Genomic DNA, 23106 nt, shown 5'->3' with positions numbered 1-23106 from the left:
CTAGCTAGTATTATTCTAACATAAGAAAAAAGGGTGGTGGTGGGGGGGAAGAATAAAAAGGAATGGTAGAAAGGAAACCCTTTATTATCTACAAAAGATTGTGCTTTCTTTAGAGCATTATTTGTTGTAGAAGTGGAAGTCATGCTACACATGCTTTTGAACATGGCCATACAGTTAAGGAGCCTTGTTTTCACCAGTGTGTCTGCCTTCAGGCCTTCAAGGAAAGAATATTCAAGGAAAGAAAGACTCAGACTTGTTGATGAGGACGTCCATTGACATAAGCGTGCAGGTGACATGGTGCCAAAGACTGAAAATGTGTGGTTAGTACAAAGAAGTGCAAGCTCAGCCATAAAATCCCAGATAGTTACATGCCAGGATATTAATATACTCAAGACATAGCCTAATTAAGAACAGTGGTGGACTGGCTAAGTCACGCACTAAGATGCTATGCTACAAGAACAGGCCAAGGCTGACATCCCTCTCACTACTGTAGGCAGGAAATCGCTGATTTCCTTCATCTAGCTGCAGGAAGACTACCTAGTGGTTTCTTCCCTAATATAGGCTGAAACTCACTTTAAGAGCTGGTCCTAGGGGCTTTTGGGTGCTGCTGAGTGCAGGTAAGTTATAATGCCTGGGTTGTGGCTGCTGGGTGCAAGTAAATGGTTCTGCTTGGACTCTCGGATTCAAATGTATCCTTGTTAGCTGCTGGTCCAGGAGCAGTGCTTTAGCAAGTATTGTGAGCATTTTACAGGTCTGACAAAAAGTTACTAGACCCTAGTAAGGCATGAAATATTGGAAAAAAAAAAAAAGGAACCACCAGAATTGGAATCCTTCCTGTGCCATTATATATCACTTAGGGTTTGAACAAGGCTCTGCCATCCTATCTATCTGGGCTGCTCTTTGCATGTCCTCCATGTTGCTAAGTCCCACAAGTTTTCCCTTTCTAAATATTGTTTGATGGAAAGATCCTTTCAGTCAGTCCCTTTTACATGTCCCTACAGCTGTCTAATGGCATGCTTGCCAGAGCATGCCATTAGACAGCTGTAGGGACATGTAAAGGGACTGGTTTCATTCTTAACACATCCCAGAAATTTCCATCTTCTTTTCTGGAGAACTTTGGAGATAAAGAGTTGTTGAAATCTCTGACAAATCTCAGCATTTGTTATAAATTGATTCAATTTAATATCTAACATTTTCCTGAGGCATTTGCTTTTGAAGGCACTCAGATGTCTGTTTATAACTTTGGTAGACTTCCAAGTTCACATCTATATATTAAGGTGGAAATTATATTTGAGTTGAAGATTCATAGTTTGGACATTAAGCTGGTGAATGCAGATGCCACCTTGCTAATTTGTGACATTATTTCCTTTGAGGTATCCCCATTGGCGTGCATGTTACGGCCAGTATATGTGAACTGACTTACCTCTTTTATTCTTTTGCTTTCTAACATAATGTCTGAGTTGGGAATTCCTGGGGTTCTTCAAGGAACCTTCTTGATTTTTTCATAACTGAGTCTTTTTTGGCTGGACAGTCTTTTGGTCTTCGCTTTCATGTTAGTTGAGCTGTCTCTGAGAAGAGCCACATCATCAGCAAAATCTAAACATTCTAGCCTGTGTTTAAAACCATGTGCTGTCTGTGTTGTCTTTCTACACTATTCACATAATAAAGTCAATGGCAGCACCAACCAGGAAAAGTGAGAATGCATCCCTGTTTGACACCAGTGTCTATGTTAAACCATTCCCTCAAGTCTGCATTTACTTACCTGTGCATGCTGCACCTTAATATAAAGCGCTGATGTTGGTAATTATTTTTGTTGGTATATCATAACACTTCAAGATGTTCCAGAGTGAATTGCGATGGAGGCTGTCAAATGCTTTCTTACGAAGTTTATGGTAAGTGGGTTTTGCCATTCAACGCTCTCTTCGATGATTATTTTTAGGATTCAAAGCTGGTCAACATATGATCTTCTCTGTCAAAATCCAGCCTGCTCTTCCCTTAGCTTTGCCTCAACTATTTCTTTTATCCTGCTTAAGATAACACTACAGAAGACTATCACTGAAAGGAGTGTAACACCTTGTCAGTTACTGCAGTTGCTTCAATAACTTTTCTTTTGTATTTTGACCATAATGACTTTTCCCCATTGCTCTGGAGGCTTTTTCTGGTCCCACATTTTGTTGAAAAGTTAGGTGATTTTACTACTGCATGCATCCGATGAAGTGAGCTGTAGCTCACGAAAGCTTATGCTCAAATAAATTTGTTAGTCTCTAAGGTGCCACAAGTACTCCTTTTCTTTTTGCAGATACAGACTAATATGGCTGCTACTCTGAAACCTGTGATTTTACTAATGGTCTTCTCATCACAAGCTTTCAACATTTCCCCCACGCATTGGTCTTCACCTGCAGCTCTCCCAGGTTTTCACTTTTTATTGCGTCTTTCGCTTTTTTGACTGTGCTTTGAGATATTATGATGTCTAGTTCTGGGTGTTTATTTATCAAAAGTCAACAGTTTGTTTGTGGGTTTGGTCTGTTTACCACCCTGTGAAGGGTGGGTGCCCCTTGAATGTCCAACCACACCATGGTTTGGATTGAGTCCTTCTCTAACACTCACAGAGTCCTTCCCCTGCTCAGGGTATACAAGAGTCTCTCTCTCTCTCAAAAACAAGAGTTCCTTTCCCCCTTGCTGAGGGGAGGGAGAAACAAAGTAAAGAAAGGAAAAAGAAAGGAAAGGTGCTCAGACTTCAGCAGTCTACCTGCCATCACCTCTCTGGGCCCTGGCTTGTCTGTAGGCTTTTTATTGTCCTGATCAGGTTAGACTCCTTCCTTACACCACCACAACTGCCCTTTTGGTAACACCTGGACTGTACCTGGTCCAAGCAGTTTTAGGGGTAACTGGAGCAGCCACTGTCTACCTCTGTTATCTATCTATCCCTGAAATCAGCTATTTCTGAGGCACAGCAGTCTTCCCTAGTTACTGCCCCTTCTTGTGGCAGGCTTTTTTAAAGCTTCTTCCCTCCAGGCAGAGCAAGTATTGCAGGTGCATCTAGTTAGTGCTGGCCAAGCCCAAAAAAGCGCGTTAACTTCCTCCTTAATAGGGTAAGGGTGTGGCCCCTCACACGATTCTTGAAAGAGCTCTATCACCCTTTTTGTTTTCTTTCTGTTGTTAAGGTCTTGTTTATCCTTAACAGGCCCTCCAGCTGGTGTAAGCTTGTGGAGTTCATGAAGTGTTTTATTATTACTTCTTTCAGCAGTTGCTTCAGCTTCTTTGGTGATGTTGTCCATGTATTTCCTCTTGCCTCTTCTTGCACCGCTTTTTAGAGCTTTGTCCTTCATTTTATATTTGACTTTTCATTTCTTTTTTCCTGAAGGTGTTTTTGAGGAGTTCACATTTGCTTTGGCTCTTCTTTCAACAGTGTGGTGTGTTCTCACTTACCCAGACTTTATGTATGCTCTCCTGGAAATGAACCACAGTTATTGCAATATCCATGACACTATCACATAAAAAGGACCATAACATGTCAATGACGATGTCTTGTGGTGGATCTGTCTTGTAAGCACCTGAAATCTGTTCTTCAGTTCAATTTGAACTGCTGCTGCAATATCTCTTCTGTTAGCCTTTTGCTGTCAATTTTCTTAGTGCTTTTTTGGGGGATGGGGTGGGGTTGGGTTGTTTTTCTTAAGTTTGATCTTTAGTGTAGCCACAGATAAACTGGTGTCGCTTTATATTTTTTAAACATGTATTGTTATTGAATGCTAATTATGTAAAACTTCAATAGCTTCAAAACCAAAGAGATGTTAATATAATCATTTATATGGAACCTTCTCGAAGCTAAGTCTGAGAGACTATTTATGTCCTATTCTGCTATTCATGTCACAAACAAACAGTTTCCAATTCCCAGTTCACAAAGAGCTACAATGGATCTGTTAAATGTAGAAAACACAAAACTTCATCATCCTCTCCCCCAACCCATGCCCAGTGTTTTTCCAACTTAATCTCACTGGGGAGTTGCTGCTCCTTTGAAAAGTGGATGCAGGAAATACTTACAATGTCCACAGAAGCATGGGTCTTAAACAGCTTCTCATATTTTAGCTAGATATTATACTGAAAAGGTATTAAGTGACTTGCCTGGGAGGCAATATGCACTAGTAGATATACCATGGGTTCTAATACTTGGTCTGACAGGGACTTGCTGAATAGTTTTGAACAAGTGGCTCAACTTTTCTGTGCCTGTTACTCCAGCTGTAAAATGGAGTTCTTACCTTTCTATGGAAATGTTGTAAAAAAGGCTGCGGCAGGGGCTCCGCAGCTGTCAGCCGCTGAAATGGGGGCTGGAATCCCTCCCCTCTGCAGGCGTGGCTCAGGCTCTCAGTCCCCCCTCCCATCCTGCACGGGGCTCAGGCTTCACTCCTCCACCTGTCAGGCCCCTTCCCCATTATTTTTAGTAAAAGTCACAGACAGGTTGCAAGCTTCCGTTAATATTTGTTTACTGCCCACAACCTGTCCGTGACTTCTACTAAAAGTAACTGTGACAAAACCTTAACCTTACCCATCAGACACATTCAGGGTCCAGCAGATATACTGTCATCACCCCAGACTACTTTGATAGTTAAAATCGGAGTTTGAATATTCTTTTTGGCAACAGAAAAACTTCTTCTCTGTAGCAATGATACCTGAACTCAGCGATGAGAGTTTCTGGCAGGGTGTCAAAGAACTCAGCACCTTTCATGATGTGTTCCAGAATCCAGAACCGATGGAGGCCTGGTGACTGCTCTACAAACTTCCTTGAAGGATTCTGTGGAGATGTACCAACTATCTAGATAAGAGTTCACACATATCCAGTCCTGATAAAAGGCTGCTGCAATCACAAGTGTAATCTTTGTGAAGGTACTCTGTGTGGATGCTAGACCAAGTAAAAGTGTCTAGCGATAGCAAGGTAAGTGAGAGCCATGAATCTGAAGGAACGATCAGAATATGCAAGTCACCTTTACCAACAGCAACTACCACTGACCACATCACATATTGAGTGAGCCATCTTTGTTTCAGTTAAGCCTTGGACCCCCAGATTTTTAAATAACTACAAAATACCTTGAATAAACCTCCTCATCCTCAACTGATCCACTGGAACTGAAATGATAGCCTGGATGTCCACTAGATGGAGTGCGAACAGGACATTATGTTTCTTGAGGAGGCTGACATGGAAGGGAAGAGAAAGAATCAGATGAGATAGCGGGAGAGAAAGATTCTATGACCACGGAAAGGATCCAGGCATCTGAGGTAATCTCTGGCTTGGTCTGGGAATACTGAGATCCTCCACAAGACACCTGACTCAAATGAAGAAAATGAACAATCTTCCTAACTGACAGGGTGGTTAAGCACAGGAACAAATTATGAAGGGAGATTTTGGAATCTCCATCACTGGAGGTTTTTAAGAATAGGTTAGCCAAACACCTGTCAGGGATGGTCTAGATAATACTTAGTCCTGCCTCAGTGCAGGGGACTGGACTAGATAACCTATTGAGGTCCCTTCCAGCCCTACATTTCTGATTCTTTTATTGAGTTTTCTGTGGCTTTGAAAAGATTTGGCTTTTGCTTCTGACATATGAAATGAACAAGCAATGTACTGCTGGAACTTAGGCTGGTAAAGACAGTATTTTACAAGACTTCCAGGCAATGAGACGAATTCAGTTGTGGAACAGTTTTCTAGATTAAGTGGCAGAAACCCCCATTGCTTAAAAACTGAAAACTAAACTGGACAACACACTAGAAATTGTACTTTAGGGAACATTTCTGCATATGCAGAGTGACTGATTAGAAGACCCAAAGCAATTAAGAAGTCAACGTTTTCCAACAGTTACCATGAAAAGATATCTAAAATTTTACAAATTTTTTCTACAGTAAATCCAGGAAATATCCACTGTTTCATATTACTCTATGACTTTATAAAGGAAATTATTATAGGTTTTTTCCTGCCTCTAATTTACATGATAATATGATCATGTATATTGATAGTGAATAGAAAGATTCTTTAAAAAAAGAGAAGTTCCCATAAAAAGGGAACAACGAAAATATGTTTGGATACGTTATAGCCCAAACAGTGTTCTGGATTAATGTCAGATTTTAAGGAATTTCTACTTAAAATAAGTCAAAAATCAGTTTTGATTATTACCCTTCAAGCTTCCACTGCATACATACTCTACTTAAGTATCAGTCTGTATGCTTTGCAAGTCAAAGCTTTGGGAAAAACTCTTATACAAAACACAGGTTTCAGCACACAGTCTTTAAATATTTACTTCTGAAAATCAAATTACAAAATGACCATTATCCTAGCAAAAAAAAAGAAACAGAATTCATCTAACTACTTTAATCCCCACAGATGGGTACTAGGATCAGTGCAAAAGAAGTCCTCTGCAGTAATATTCTCCTGCATCTGCAATACGAAGATCTCAGATTTTGATATTCATTCCCAGCAGACCTGCACATAATTAAGTATAAACAGTATTAGTGTGTCACAATTCAGATTGTTTCAGATTTTCTGGAAGATTTATTATTCAACTTGACAGCCACTGGACACTCTGAGGGCTCAGAAGTTCCTGAGATAAAGAAACTCAGAACTGATATCCCCCCAGTCATACTTTTTTCTTCCCTGAGCATAGGAAATACATTCTGTAAACTCTCCAAGTCCCTGCACACAACATATAGCCTTCTCCAGTCTCACAGTACTTAATATTTCATTTTATAAGTGGAAGTCTGATATCAATTCGATTTAATTCCAAGGCTGAAGAAACTGATGAAGGCCTACTCAGCTACAGCTGTGCCTAATTATTGGGTTCTGCCTTGTGAGTAATTCTGGACCTGGCCCACTGCCTAGGATTCATGTTAACCGAGCAGGGGATATTTATATGTTCAAGTATATGGAGCTCCACAGTGTACTCTAGAACACTAGGCTTCATCTGTTTTCAAATTGTTCAGATTTAATCGTTAAGCACCCGCTGAAGCTCTAAGAAAATTCTCTCTCTAGCTCAGCTAGAAACCATTCCATTGCTAGATGAGATATTTGGGGTGGATATAGGATGCATAATTATACACAGAGCATTACACTTGCGCACACCCCCCCCGCCCCACATCTGCAGCTGTGGATTGCTATTTCCCTCTTTTTTTTCCTTTGCGAATGCTCTTCTCAGTTTCATACCCATAAATATATTCAACCAGACTGAATGGAAACAATCCACATTCCAGTCTTTCATCCTTCTCTGAAAGAGACAGAGAAATCATTGGGAAAAGAAGGATATTTAGATTATTTACAGTACTGTACATTTATTGAGCCCCTAACACAGCTGAGACAAAGACGGTGCAACACTCAGGGCCAGTTCTGCATAGATACTGTGGTGGACACTATAACTTTAAATGTAAATAAAATAATAACATCTGATAAAAATCTGTGTTGTAAACAATGTAATGCACCTATCCAGAAAATGCAAAAGGCATAATTGTAAATTCAAAGTAACATGCAGTATAAAAAAAATAGTTATTACACTTTGCACCATCTAATGATCTCAGAGCACTTCACAAATAGCAATTCAGTCCCTGTGAGGTAGGTAAATATTTTTTATAGAACAGGGGTTCTGTACAGGAAGATGTCCTAGTAATTTAGTGCCCTGCAGAATTTAAATCATGGATAATTTAAGGCTCTAATACCGCTGTGTTGTGTGCTTGGGCAGACTTCAATGGCTGTAGATTGGCACAGCCTACGCTTCTGCACAGTGCATGGAAGGTTCGGGCCTAATCTTGGAATGGGAATTTTAACTCCATAGTTTAACATCTTTTTTTGTGTTTATGCATTTAACATGTTCCTTCAGGTGAAGTATGGCAATAGGACTTACACATCATAGATTTAACAAAAAAAGTTTACTGGGAAGAGTAACAGAATGGCTAGTAGCTGAGTGATAAAGACTTTTCCATTAGATTAAATTATTTTAGTCATGGATCTGGGCAATGTGTGTGATGTTTCACTTACAAAGAGGGTCATTTTCATTTAAATCATAGATTGGATATAAATAACAACCCCTGAAAAACTGATTTTTCAAGGTTTCCATAGTGAATTAAAATGAAAATCATTTTAATTTGAACTAAGACCATGACAATATACTGTATAGCTCTCTCAGTTCTAAAATGAGATTTGGTCCTCCTTTTACTCGTTCATCTCTCCTAGATCCAGTCTCCAAATACTTTGCAAACCATGCATACTTTAAAGAAAACTTGATTTGAGTTAATGATACTTGTTAATTTTACATTATACCAACATGATTGTTGACATTGAACAACAGAGAGCAATGTTCTACTCAAAGTGCGTAAAGATAGAAGATTCTGACCATATATCAAAATCTCTCTTACAAAGTAAAATTGTAAGAAGAGACATCTTTTTCTCTCTCTCTCTAATAATCACAACAAGTCTTTTATCAACATTTGTTTAAAGGAATATACAACTGACTCTCTCTGAAATAAATCCATGATATGGCCACACCTTGAATGCTGCATTCAGTTCCGGTTGATCCATCTAAAAAAAGATATATTAGAATTGGCAAAGGTACAGAGAAGGATAACAAAAATTATTAGGAGTATGGAACAACTTCCATAAGAGGAAAGATTAAAAAGACTGACTGGTCTGCTTAGAAAAGAGATGACTAAGAGGGGGATATGACAGAAGTCTATACAATCATGAATGGTCATGAAATCATGAAAGTCAACAGGGAACTGTTATTTATCCCTCAGCATAACACAAGAAACAGGACTCACCCAATGCAATTAATAGGCAGCAGGTTTAAAACAAACATGAGAAAGTACTTCTTCACATGATGCAGAGTCAACCTGTTGAACTAATTGTCAGGGAATGTTGTGGAAGCTAAAAGTATAACTGGGTTTAAAAAAGAATGAGATAAGTTCATGGAGAATAGATCCATCAAGGCCTATTAGCCAAGAAGGTGAGGGATGGAACCCCATGGTCTGGGTGTCCCTAAACCTCTGACAGCCAGAAGGTGGAACTGGACAACAGGGGACAGATCACTTCATAAATGCCCTGTTCTGTGCATTCCCTCTGAAGTGTCTGGCCCTGGCCACTGCCAGAAGACAGGATACTGGGCTAGATGGATCATTTAAGGCTTTTGATACGGTCTCGCATGACCTTCTCATAAACAAACTAGGGAAATACTACCTAGATGGAGCTACTATAAGGTGGGTGCATAACTGGTTGGAAAATTGTTCCCAGAGAGAAATTATCAGTGGTTCACAGTCATGCTGGAAGGGCATAACGAGTGGGGTCCCACAGGGATTGGTTCTGGGTCCGGTTCTGTTCAATATCTTCATCAATGATTTAGATAATGGCATAGAGAGTACACTTATAAAGTTTGCGGACGATACCAAGATGGAAGGGGTTCCAAGTGCTTTGGAGGATAGGATTAAAATTCAAAATGATCTGGACAAACTGGAGAAATGGTCTGAAGTTAATGGGATGACATTCAATAAGGACAAATGCAAAGTACTCCACTTAGGAAGGAACAATCAGTTGTACACACACAAAATGGGAAATGACTGCCTAGGAAGGAGTATTGCTGAAAGGGATCAGGGGATCATAGTGGATCACAAGCTAAATATGAGTCAACAGTGTAACGCTGTTGCAAAAAAAGCAAACATCATTCTGGGATGTAGTAGCAGGAGTATTGTAAGCAAGACACGAGAAGTAATTCTTCCGTTCTACTCCGCGCTGATTAGGCCTCAACTGGAGTATTGTGTCCAGTTCTGGGCACCACATTTCAGAAAAGATGCGGACAAATTGGAGAAAGTCCAGAGAAAAGCAAAAAAAATGATTAAAGGTCTAGAAAATATGACCTATGAGAGAAGATTTAAAAAATTGGGTTTGTTTAGTCTGGAGAACAGAAGACAGAGGGGATATGACAACAGTTTTCAAGTACATAAAAGATTGTTACAAGGAGGAGGGAGAAAAATTGTTCTTCTTAACCTCTGAGGATAGGACAAGAAGCAATAGGCTTAAAGTGCAGCAAGGGTGGTTTAGGTTGTACATTAGGAAAAGCTTCCCAACTGTCAGAGTGGTTAGCACTGGAATAAATTGCCCAGGGAGGTTGTGGAATCTCTATCATTGGAGATTTTTAAGAGCAGGTTAGACAAATACCTGTCAGGGATGGTCTAGATAATGCTTAGTCCTGCCTTGAGTGCAGGGGACTGGACTAGATGACCTCTCGAGGTCCCTTCCAGTTCTATGATTCTATGATTGGAATGACCTAGCATGGCCATTCTTATGATCTCATTACTGAAGACAATTGCTCACTTGATTCTTTTTTATTTAATTATAAACTTGATAAACTAGAAAGCAATGAAAAACACTTTTAACATTATTTTAAACCTACTGTATGTAAATGGTTGGCTCAAACCAATTACTGTAATACAGCTGATTTTAATATCTTTATTTCAGAATTTGATATTACCATACTAAGTTATTTGCAATATTGCAGTAGCTGTGTTGGTCCCAGGATATTAGAGAGACAAGGTGGGTGAGGTAATATCTAGTATTGGGCCAACTTCTGTTGGGGAAAGAGACAAGCTTTTGAGCTACACAGAGCTCTTCTTCACAATCTGGGAAGGGGTATCCAGACCTGAAGAAGAGCTCTGTGTAGCTCAAAAGCTTGTCTCTTTCCCCAACAGAAGTTGGTTCAATAAAAGATATTACCTAACCCACCTTCTTACACTATACGTTATGTCAGAAGATGTTGTTTTGACTTCCTATTTTTTAAAAAATTAAGTTTCACATTTAATAGTTCCACATAAATGTTTGCATTACACATTTCCTATACTTTTCCCCTTGTTTTTGACACTCTACTTCAACGAATTTCAGCTTTATAAGAGGTAATAAATACAGCAAAAGTGTTTAACCAAACTAGCTTTTAAACAGTACCTCCTGGCACATATAGCCCTAACACAAAGTAACTTAAAACCAAACCCATAGGAATTATTGTTAAATAATGGTATGTTTATTCAAAGAGAATGGTTCTATCTGAGTCATTTTACATTAATTACAAGCTGTTATTTGAAAGGTAAAGCAGATGCAACTTATTTCACAGTTCTTCTAAAATACTTTAGTAAGTAATACTATCAGACGTAATATCCGAGAACTGGACTTAAACAGAGAACATGACTAAACTATTACACAGGCTTTTTACATATGCCAAATGATGCATCACACATACACTGAATTAATTCCTCAGTGGCATCTACCTTGCAGGAATGAATTAGAACAGTGAAACATATGAAAGTCTGTTACACTAACCTAGAAACAGATCCAAAATATCAGTAACAAGTTCATGGAATTGAAGGTGTAATCGGATTTTCTTTTCTTTTTTGTAAAATCATTAAGTTTGTGTTAACTTTTAAAACAACGCTACAATATTTTTGATATAATATTGCCATATCCAAAAATCTAGAAAAAATTTGAATGGTTACTGATACAATTCAAGCATTCCAAGTAAGTTCCAATGGTAATCAATGGAAGAATTATAACTTTCTAGACAGCATTAGTGCGTGTGAATAATGGGAAATAAACCGCATTTTCCATCCAGTGAGTCACTTTCAGTTTCACTGTCCAGCTACCAGAGATGGGATCATGCATATGTTCCCCCAAAGATGACGCATAGCTCGTTTCCCAGGCGATTATTTAGCTAGTGCATGTCTACATAAAGGCCAACATTTTAAATATGATTTTTTATTTTATACATCTTTTTGTGTGTATTATATATATTTTATGTAAATTGGAGCTGGGTCTGCTTATCCCCTCTAAAAAAAGAAATCAGGCTATTCTATATTTAAGTGCCTAAAATAGGGATTTAGGTGCATAATTTTAGGTACTTCACTGTGAAAATTTTGGAGGATCTGCTTTGCATTACTATTTACAATGCTTAACATATCCCTTCCATTACCTCCCCCAGATTCCATGTTGAATATCACAGTGACCCAACAGTAACTGAATAAAAGCATCAGGATCCTAATGCACCATTAGAGTAGTGGCACCGAGTCAGGTAGTAAGTTATGTTCGATTTGTGACAGTCGTATCTGATTAAACTGTATTGAAGTGCATTAGTTTTATCACGTCTTATTTTTAAGAAGAGAATGGGCTGAATATATCCAACCTTGCACAGTGTGCTGAATCAGCACTAGTTGATCCCTTTGTGTCCCACAGTGGATCATCCCAAGGGAGGGCAAACAGAGTTGCCGCCACAAGTCCAAACTTGAGCACTCCGCCAAGAGAAGGCATCTTTGACTTGTGATCTAGGCTCAGTTAAAACCTTGTCCAGCAATGGCTGTGTGAGGAATGCACTAAATAAGCACATCCCCTTGCCAGGCCTACTCCCCAACCATTGGACTCTTTTGGGACTATGATGGCTTGCTATGTGCACCCTAACAGAAGGGAGTTCGTGGCCACCACAGTTTTCCCTTTTGATGGATCTCGGTGGGAATAAATCTGGTCCTAAAAACATTGGCCCCAATTCAGCAAGGTACTTAAGCACATTGCCTAACTTTAAGCATGTGAATAATCCCATCATCAGATTCGTACACACCCTTACTTGTGCTGAATAGTACCTTACTCCCATGGTAGCTCTCTTAACTTTAATGAAATCTAATTCTTAGCTATCTGTGACAAGTCATTGTTACTATGTATACGCACATTCCTGTGAAGATGTAATGGCCATATCCTCATCTGTTATAAATCTGTGTAGCATTAGCATTGCCTTCAATGGCACTATACTAATTTACACCAGCTGATGATGTGACCCTAAATGTTAAATGGTGGCAAGTGGCTTCCCTGCAGTATATATCAGCAAAGTTCATATAACCTTGAAATTTTCAAATTCCTCTGCACTTCCCTCAGGAGTTCTGTCAGCTTGATACTGCTGAAAAACATATGGGTTTTTTTCCCCCGTTGTGAAATTTTTTCCACTTTTTTGCAATCAAAATAAAAAACCCAAAAGCTTTTGGCCTAAAAACCAAAATCTTTGTTTCAGAAATGCTGCCATGGTGTCTCAAGGGAGTTTTTGTTTCAGTGCCTTACATCACTATTCTCCTCTTCAGATAGGGCTCCCTACTAGAGTATATCTCCTATGATGTACCATAGTTGCTCCTCTTGCTGAGTGGCAGTGGAGTGTCATGGGATTCATTGACTCCAGTGCATCACGAGAGGTATAGTCCACTGGGAGAACACAGACCATAAGGAAGAATGGGGGCATGAGATGCTTGAATTACTACTCTCAGGGGGCACTATGGCAGCCTTTCCAAAGAGATTTTTTTTGGTTCAGTCAAAAAACTGAAAATGGTTTGGTTTTCAAGTTTTGGGTTTTTCAACGAAAAGTCATTTTTCTCTTTGGAAACTAGACACTTTTTATGAATCTAATTTTCCATCAAAAAATACTTCAATGGAAAATATTTGACCATTTCTAGTAACAGTTTACCAATCTTATTCTGGTCTGATAGACTAGAAACCCCTTCAGCAACGTAACCTACAATATCAAGCAAGGAGGATGACTTTTCTTCAACAAGATGCCAAATGACAGTATTTAAGCAATTTTCAGAAGAGGAAAAGAAAGTTTCATTAGGTCCCATCCATGTTAAAAGGAAACTGTTAGCCAGAACTTTTAACACTTCTACTTACAGAAAGGTGCTAACGTGGTTTCAAAATGGTCCCCCTGGCTGGTAAAGACCAGGAAATCAATATTACAAAACATTTCACAAATTGTTGTCTAGGCATCTTTACATTGGCTACAGAAACCATTCTGAAACTGTGTTAGAATGTTACTGTGAAGAATCTTGTTTAAAAGTGTTTCTGACTAGCACAGAAGTTCCTACAAGGAAGTGTAACACTTTAGCTTGCAAGTAGAGCTGGAGAGATATTCACAATGAATACACACACAGTCTGATAGATAAGACCTGCTCTAAACAGAAATGGAAAATTCATCTGAAAGATGAACTGTAGAACAATGGATATTCTTTAAATTCCTTTGATAAGCACATTTTAAACCCGCTCTGGGGAATATGCCCAACCTTTCCCATTGTCTAAACATGTCACCCTCAAGACTTCAGCATCTTTTACACATAACACACAATGATAGGTTATCCTTGTATAGTTTGACATAGCTTGGGATACCAGCCAAACACCTGAGACTAAATCCCTAGCACACTGAAGTTGTATTTGCTATTGTCTATACCACCATTTTCATATACAGTTTTTTAAAACATATCCATATGGATTTAACTATGTTGTTAATGTCTGTGCTTTCTCTTCTTTCTTGGTCTTTTTTTTATTTTTAAGCAAATGGGACAAAATTTATGACTACATGGATTCTTTGTATCAGTGCTCAAGTTGCTATAACTTTGTATATAAATAGCATAAATAGAAAACGGGGGAAAACTTTTCTCTCATAAATTTGGTATGTGTAATTACCTAGGTATCTAAAAATAAAAAAATTTCCATCACAGGGAATCATATTGACTCCCACAGTGGTCATCAGTAGGGCTGGAGCCTTCACAGCACAGTTCAACTAACAAATAGATATACTGATAGCTGTAGTAGGCTGTCATCCACTATATGGGCCACCCACTAGAAGGAAATAAAGCACACATTATGCCAGTAGATATCACAGCTATTTGCTGACAGCACAGGAATGCTGAGAACTCATTACAGCAGAATCTTTGGAAAATTTTGTTGCCAAACTCTAACAAGTTTTTATTGAGCATGTGTGAATTAAGATTTTCAGAGACTCAAAACTTGGTTAAATTTGGGCAGATTTACACTGTGATGTCAAAAGGCACATACCCGAGAAAGGAACAACATGCCTGCCAAAGCTCAAGTCTCTGCTCCAAAAAATGGAGATGCTTAAGCTTCTCAATCAAATGGTTGTAAGAAAATTTTTAACATGGTCAAAACATACTTTGGACAAAACAATTTATTTTTCCCTAATCTTGTTCTGGGAGGTGACAACTATTTCAGGTGAAATTTTCTATAAAATAACCTGCATCAGACACCCAGCATGAAAATTCATCCCAAATGGTTAACGTTTGGCAAAGTTATAAGCAACTGAAAACAGTATCTTATAATGGAAACTTGGGCAACCATAACCATTGACGAGGCTATCATCGCCGCCTATAGTTCCAAACTCCATCTTACAGCTGTGCTCTCACTAGAAAAAAAGGTGTACTTTGTTACAATGCTAGTGGTCAAAATTTGGAATTTCCGTTCCACAGGAAATTCAAATTTCAAAAAAGTTTTCATTCTGATTCGAAACAAAAACCTGAAATTAAGAAATTTCCCACAGAAAGGAAATAAAAAAAATATTTCAGAAAAATCAAACTGTTTCAGTTCATTGGTTTTTTTAAAAAAAGAAATAGAGCAGCCAGCTGCCCTGCCTTGAGGGGACTTCCTGAGCTGTTCCTAGGGGCTCACTGGCAGTTCAGGGCATCCCTGGGAGTTAGGGAAGACTCCCACCATAGACTGGGAAGCCTAGAAGCCCTGAAAACTCCATCTAGAGCAGTGGTTCTCAAACTTTTGTACTGGTGACCTCTTTCACATAGCAAGCCACTGAGTGTGACCCCCCCCTTTATACATTAAAAACACTTTTTTATATATTTAACACCATTAGAAATGCTGGAGGTAAGCGGGGTTTGGGGTGGAGGATGACAGCTCGCGCCCACGTAATAACCTTGTGACCCCCTGAGGAGTCCCAACCCCCAGTTTGAGAACCCCTGACTTAGAGCCAGGGTTCCCAAGCTCCTGGCTCTGAGAAGTCCTAGAAATCTGGGGTCTCCAACTCTGAGAAGTCCTCATGGTGGGGTGGACCAGAATCACGGACCCTGGAAGCCTTGGCTTCCGAGAAGCCTGCCAGGCAAAGAAACTTGCATATATTTCTGTCAAATATTAATCAACACCTGAGCATTTCTATGAAATATTTCAGTTTGGACAAATTGGCATTTTCCAATTAAAAACAATTTCATCAGAAAAATCCCAACCAGATCTAGTCCAGAGAGAGGCTGAAGACCCTATCCATCCATAAATACCTCTCTGTTTAAACTGTACACTGGAAAGACCACCACCCCTAGGGGTCACCACCGTCTTTTGAGACTATTAACTATAGTTCATACAGAAATAACAGCTTACTGCACATGTAAAGGAGCAACACAAAATAAAAAAAACAATGCATGTGGTTTGATGAGAGTTTTGTGTCCAAATTTTATTCTGATGCACTGCAGTTCTACAGTTCAATATTCTTTAGCTGGGAGCTTTGGAAGTGTGTCAACTTTCAATTATCGTTACTTATATATAGCTTTAACCTTTTTTTTTTTAAACGTATAAGTGGAAGGAGAGGTAGTGGGTGTGGATAATCATTGTGAGTCATACACTAATCTCCAGTAAAAGTGTTAGCCTTTGATGAACTATATTAAAAATTAGCCATGCTGTAAAACAGTTCTCTTACTCTTTTCTACCTTCAATGCACTGGTCACAAATCATTCACATTTTGCATTCTGGAGCTGTACAGGCAAAACCTTTTAACGGTTTCATGAAAATAAATACCTAAAATTACACCATCTGGGGAAGATATCATACTAATAATACTAAGAATTTATACTACACTTTTCATAATCAAAGGATTTTGTAACATTGAACTAATTAATCAAGCTTTATAACAGTTTGGCATGATATGCAGGTATTATAATTAGAACCGGTCTGAACATTTTTGACAAAATTTCATTTTGTCATAAATATGCTGTTTTGTCAAAGCCAAAACCTTTGACAGAGACTTACTGGTTTAGATGAAAAGTTCATCAAGGTGTTCTTTTAAAGTCAGGGCTCCGAGGTCACAGAGGGTAAGAGAGGGAGTGTGTGTGTGTGTCCAGGGGCCAACGATATTGCTGTTTAATGTTACCTTGAAATTGACAGCTCTATTTACATATGGGGAAACTGAGTCAAAGAGTAACTACAAAAAGAATAAATGTTAGAGCCAAGAACAGAACTTGGGAGTTTCTGGCTCCCAACGCTGGACTCAGACCACTAGAAAAATTAATACTCTCTCTCCCAATAGATGATAAAAACAAAACATTTTCACTGCTTTATGACAATATCAAATTTGATCATTTGTAAAAGGAACAGTAGACTTCCCTTAATAAAGTGGTCATCCTATTTGTGTATCCTTTAAGACTTCTCTCGAGCAGATTTAGCCTCAAGATAGTGAATGGTAATGTATAATAGTTACTAAAGACAAAATAGGCACAAATCCTACTTAATGAGGAAGCATTTGGCCAGGGGCAAGAAGTTAAATAGGACATCATCAGAGAGCAAATAAGTGTGCAGTCTATTCGATAGCTTCAGTATTAAAAAGATGAAAAAATAAAGATATGTGGTGACTATGATTTGTATTTTTGTATTTTTATTCATTAAATTATTTTGTATAATTTTATGTCCTATCAGGATTTTTTTTTTTTTTTTGAAAGGCCTCTTTTCTTAAATGAAACAGCTGCTTTGCTTGGTTAGCAGACCATTCAACACTGCGGCATCATTACGATAATTCTACTAAAAACAAGCACCAACATAGGGTGAGAAAGACCTAAAACTCTGCAATCAAAATGCCAAGCACATTACAGATGAAAGAAAAATTATGTCAGGATAGTAATATTGGAAAAATTCTGAATATAAAATACTTATTAAAATAGATGCTAGCTGTTAACTCAGATTTTTAAGGTCTTGATTTGTTCAGAAAAAAAACAAAGTTCACTAGGCACCACACTGTTTATCAGTCTATCCTGCTTAAGATTTTGGCTCACTAAGGTACTGAGCCCCTTCATCAGCCATTGATGTAAGTGGGAGTTGAAGGCACCCATTACCTCCCAGCTGGTGCTCAATACTTGGCATTACTGGGCCATCCAACTGCTGGAGAAAGCTGTAGCAACAGGAAGTGGAGATCTGTTACTGATGTCTTGTAGAAGACTTTGGCTTTAACAGAGCCCCTATAACCTCATGTAGCATCTATTCAGTCTTCAGTGTTTTGGTTTATGCAAATAAATGATTTTACATAGTTGGATTATTACAGGATTTAATAAAAAATAAAAACAAATTAACGCTAGAGCAAGATTTATGCCCCATTAAGAAACATCAAACGGCATTATAACATTGTTTGATGCTCCTCTCCAGGCAATGGGCCTTCCCCAATTTCACAAACAGAGGAAAACAAATGTTTCCAGTTACACGTATACTCACACACCACTGGCTATGTGAGACTCAACCCCTTTTCTGTTAGCAGTACTGGCATGTCTTATTTGTCAATTGGCTTAGAATGCTAAGAGCTTCCTTCTGAAGCAATGACACAGAGTGATCAAAAGATAACCACATGACGAACTTCAAAGGAAAACAATGGGATCAGAGCTTGGGACAAGACAGCATTAGAAGAATCTGATATTTTAGTAAGTGTTAAATAGGTCTGTAAGATATATACAGTATCCTGTGTTCACACATATGCATATATTGAATAGCACATTGAGAAGACTATATGAAGTTGCTAAAATAATTACAAATTACTAAAACCAGCAGACTTCAAGTACTTAAAGATCAAGGCCTCATTCTGGTCTCACTTATATCAGAGTAAGTGAACAACTCCATCAGTCACACAGGCGTCAAATTGATATTAATGAAATCAGAACCAGGCCCTTCGTCATTACATGCCATCCTAACTTAACTCACCATTGGGACTCATTTTCGTATCACTTGAACTACCAAAACTCCACTTGCCCTCAACAAGAATTTGGAGTCTAGTAGAAATGCAGCATCAGGTACCTTTAAGTCAGACCTCTCCTGCCACTAGAACAACAGTTTATAAATTCCCCAACAGAAAAGACCCTAAAATGTCTTCTCCAGCTAATTGGTAGAAAACCTGGCAGACAGAAGCAATATACAATAGAAAATGAGAATCACTCCTACATGTTAAATGTGTGTCCATAACAAAGATTTTAAAGCTATCTTCTTAAAGAATTATCTTTAAAAGGTTCTGGCTAGAAAATATTGTGTAGGTGGGGTTAAAAAAAAGAAAAGAACAAAGGGGAAACAAAAATTTGCAGAGAGATATACTACAATATATCCCCACAGCAGAAGGAATGTGGATGGAACATGTCTCTACCATATGCCAAAAGGGAAATATGATCAGATACAGGTATTTTCTGAAAATTATCCAAGAACTAGAATTACTGAGAACAGATACATTTAAAAAACAGAGTTTTGTATGGTCCTTATCCCACAAGGTTGTCCATTAATCATCTCATTGTTAACTGTCCATTAATCATCTCATTGTTACCTTGTGTCCCCTTCTGTTTGTTGTATCCACCTATTGTCCCTTGCCTCATACTTAGATTGCAAGGTCTTCAGGGCAGGGACCATCTCTACATTATGTGTTTGTTCAGCAACTAGAACAATAGGACCCTAATCCCTAACTGGGGCCCCTAGTCTTCCTTGCAGTACAAATCATAATAATATCTCGCTCCAATGAGCCACTGTCTGGAGACATGACTAATCTTCAATACACATCACGAATGTACTTCCTGGCTTGCCAAATCCTCTCAGATGTCTTCCAAACCCTTTAAAAATTGGATTTGTACTGCATTACTGACATTAGGAATATTTTCAAATGATCAGAGAAATGCTGTCTTTCCGTGTCATTGTACAAAACATGGCCGCAGCTAGGAGGGCACTGTGTATCAACTGAAATATCTCTGGTAAGATAGATACAATGCATACATAGTCACACATACACACACAAGCACATTTGGATACCTCTGGGGCTGTTAAAACATCTGTTTTCAAGTCTCTGAAGTAACTGAACTCTTTTTCAGTTGCTTCTTCTTTTTTATATACTATGGAGAGCCTCAGTAACCTCAATATACATATATGAGAGAACAGTCATCCTAAGGTGCCTGGAAGCCACAGAAGTTTGGCAAACCATTTGGCTCTGCTTTAAATATTATGCCAATTACAAAAGACAGAGAACAAGTTCTACTTTGTAAATACAATTAACAACTCTTAAATACATACCCTCGGCACTCATTTTTTTTTATTTTAACAATTTAATCTCTGAGCTCCACAGGAGATTCTTCAGTTTATTTACCAAACAACAAAATACTCAGAAAAAAGATCTACTTTTTATTTTTCAACTGCTTAGTTTCATAATAATGGACAAGGCATTCAAAAGTACATGACTACAATTAAGCTCCTAAATAAGTGTTCTGATTTTAAAAAACAAACAAACTGGGAACCTGTAGCTATCACTGAAGTTAATGTGAGCTGCTGGGAGCTCATCACTTAAAACCCAGCCATTTATTTACATCATCTGATTCAGGATTTATTTAGGCCCTTATTAAGTCAGGTCTTACCTAAATTTAAGTATATAAGAACTCATATTAAAATCAATGGACTACTCTCATGCTTATAGTTGAGCATATCTTTAAGTGCCTTGCTGAACTGAGACCAAAATAATGATTTAGGATCCTAACTTTAGGCACCAATTTTTGGAAAAACAAAAAACAAAAAACTATGTTTTAGCATTCAAAAATAAATCCTACAGAGCATCAAAACTTATCAGTAAGAAGGCATATGTATTCTCCATTATTGCCTGAAACAACAGACCTGGCTCAGTAGCTTGTAAAACTGGAGTAACGTGCACAGGTGAATCAGGCCCAACTTAGTAATATCCATTTTTAAAAATGTTCTTGAATATTAGTGAAAAATACTATATATTTTTCAGCATTTTGGATCCTTCTGTATTCCAAAGAGAAAAAAATATGGTTTCTTTTATTTTTAAGTTAACTAATGATATCATTCTATGTTATTTTTTATTTCAACAAGAATAAAGCCTATCCAACAAGCAAAGCTACTCTATAGCAAAGATATAGCTGCCTGAAAACAGCAGACACATGGCATTCTCACAAAAGCAGAGAAGGATACAAGGTAAAATCCACTGAATATCAATGCTGCTAAAAGGGATCAAGAACTGAAAGTGAATAATCAGTGTCCTGCTTAGAGAATAATTTGTTCTTTCACAGTTACTAATGCGGGTCTCATCTCCAGGAGTAGAAATTTGCATTTGTTTAAAGTGAATTGAACAATCAAGCAACATTAGAACTGGTTTCAACCACAACCAAATTTAAACTGCGCTTAAGTATGGCTGATCAACTTGGTCATGCTTTATATTGAGGGTACATTTTTAAATAGTTTATAAAGCGTTAATACATGATTAACAAACGTTGTAACCATGTTGAAAAAATGAGCAATACATATTACAGATGGTAATAAGCAACCTAATGACCTGTTGGACTCCATAATAGTCTAAAACAGCTATTAACTGTTTATCAACCGTGTATAATCCATTTATAAATGTACCCTATAAGCAAGAATTGTTAAAAACATTTTAAAATTATTTGCTAACATATGGGAAACTGTAGCATAGAGACATCCCAACTAAAATGCATGTGATGAGTGGAGACTATACATATGGAAATTAACTATTTTCTAAGAATTTTGAGGGGGGAAAAAGGAAGGAAAGGTTTCTTGCAGTTGGTTGGTAGGGCGATTCAGGACACTGGTCTGGAGCAACTCTCTTTCACCTCATCCCATCCGCTCATGCTGAAACCTTCTTTAATCCCTAGTGTTACTTCAAAATGGTCCACCTCCCTTGCTAGCCACTCTTGACTCATCGCTCCAATGGTGAAGCAGAATCAGGAGAAGCCACAACAGATACCAGCACAGGTCTAGGAGCAGAGAAGTGGGCCATTTGTCAGCAGCATGTGAAAAAATAGGAAAACTGGTATGGACAATGTCAAGCTGTGGTGCTTTACAGGAGGGATATGGGAAGACTTATGTAGACACAGCTGTGAAATGAGGTCAGACACATGATGGATTTTAAGTGGCAGGCCACAACTTGTATTAAACTTTAACACAGGGGAGAGGTGCTACCCACCTGTCACCCATACTCTCCTATACCAGGCATTTAATCGGCTCCAGTGCAGGGGTTACCGGGCTCTTGCCACATAATCCATATCTCCTGTCAGGCCAGATTCCCATTGCTGATTCAGGGTGGATAGGGTGGGACTGCTGAAATGGAGTCGAGAGAGGCTCCACGTGGCCCCTGTTCCAAGTTAAATCCTGAGAGCTAGGAATGCTGGCCAATCAGCCCCCCTTCTCTCTCCCAGCTGACCAATGGGTACCAGAGACTCCAAAGCGTGGGGGAGGAGCTAACTGGTGTCTCTCAGGGAGTGCCTCCCTCCCAAACTGTTGGGACTGCCCCCTTTTGCCCCAGCCCCATCAAGTTTCCCCACCCGTTGAGGCAAGTGGTAGCATTTTAGGGAGGTGGGAGGATGCACATAGCGGTAGAAATAGTAGGCAGAGTTAAGGTTGTTTGCTGTATAGTTTCCAGTGTTTATGAGTGTTTTTAAAAATAGCTGTAGCGTTGAATTTTTTGGCTCTTTCTTTTTAAGTACAGTATTTATGAAGGTTTTATTCCTTTAAATTATGGATACATTTTTCCAATCTTAACTCCAGTTTAGCAAAGATTTTTGTCTATGAATACAATGAAGTATTGCTATTTGGCCTAGAATCTATTGCTTACCTCGGAATTTGTATTGTACTATATATATAACAGAGAGCTTTGTACTGTTGTTCAATTTTGTATTGGAGTATTGTGTCTAACTTTGTACTGGATAAGTGAAATGAAAGAACTGGGTGTGTAATTCCACAGGCAAGTGCTGGCAATCATGTGCTCAGTCTCTTTCTCTCTCTTTGGTTAAAAGAGCAGCTCCCAAAGAATCTGAGAACGGTAGGTTTGGAACAGTCTAGGTAGATCAAAAGGCTTCTTCTGGTACCTTAGTCCAAAGCTATAGTCATTTGTCCTGGATTAAATTGGGGATTTATAACCCTCTTCATTATCACAATGTGAAGTAGAAACAATCTGTGTTCAAGAAAATCAGATGATTAATTTACATTGAAAATTGTTTGGGCCTGGAAATTAAGTCAAATTCCTCTAAATA

At 38.5% G+C, this 23106-nt stretch overlaps 1 protein-coding gene across 3 annotated transcripts in view; it reads right to left on the bottom strand.

Annotated features, from left to right (window-relative positions):
• SPATA5 (spermatogenesis associated 5) overlaps positions 1-23106 on the bottom strand; it is a 301993-nt gene that overhangs the window by 76547 nt on the left and 202340 nt on the right. Inside the window, exon 15 of one of the 3 annotated variants that reach the window (XM_043545496.1) lies at positions 6270-6469. The exons of the other annotated variants lie outside the window; for them this stretch is intronic. Within the exon in view, the coding sequence (XP_043401431.1) occupies positions 6455-6469 (15 nt within the window). The 3' untranslated portion in view covers positions 6270-6454. Of the gene's footprint in view, positions 1-6269; positions 6470-23106 lie in introns of those variants that run through there. 3 annotated transcript variants of the gene reach the window in all.

This window comes from Chelonia mydas, chromosome 4 (genome assembly GCF_015237465.2).
Source record: "Chelonia mydas isolate rCheMyd1 chromosome 4, rCheMyd1.pri.v2, whole genome shotgun sequence".
NCBI lineage: Eukaryota > Metazoa > Chordata > Testudines > Cheloniidae > Chelonia > Chelonia mydas.
The sequence above is the reverse complement of the archived record's forward strand: the minus strand, read 5'-3'. Positions and strand labels throughout refer to the sequence as shown.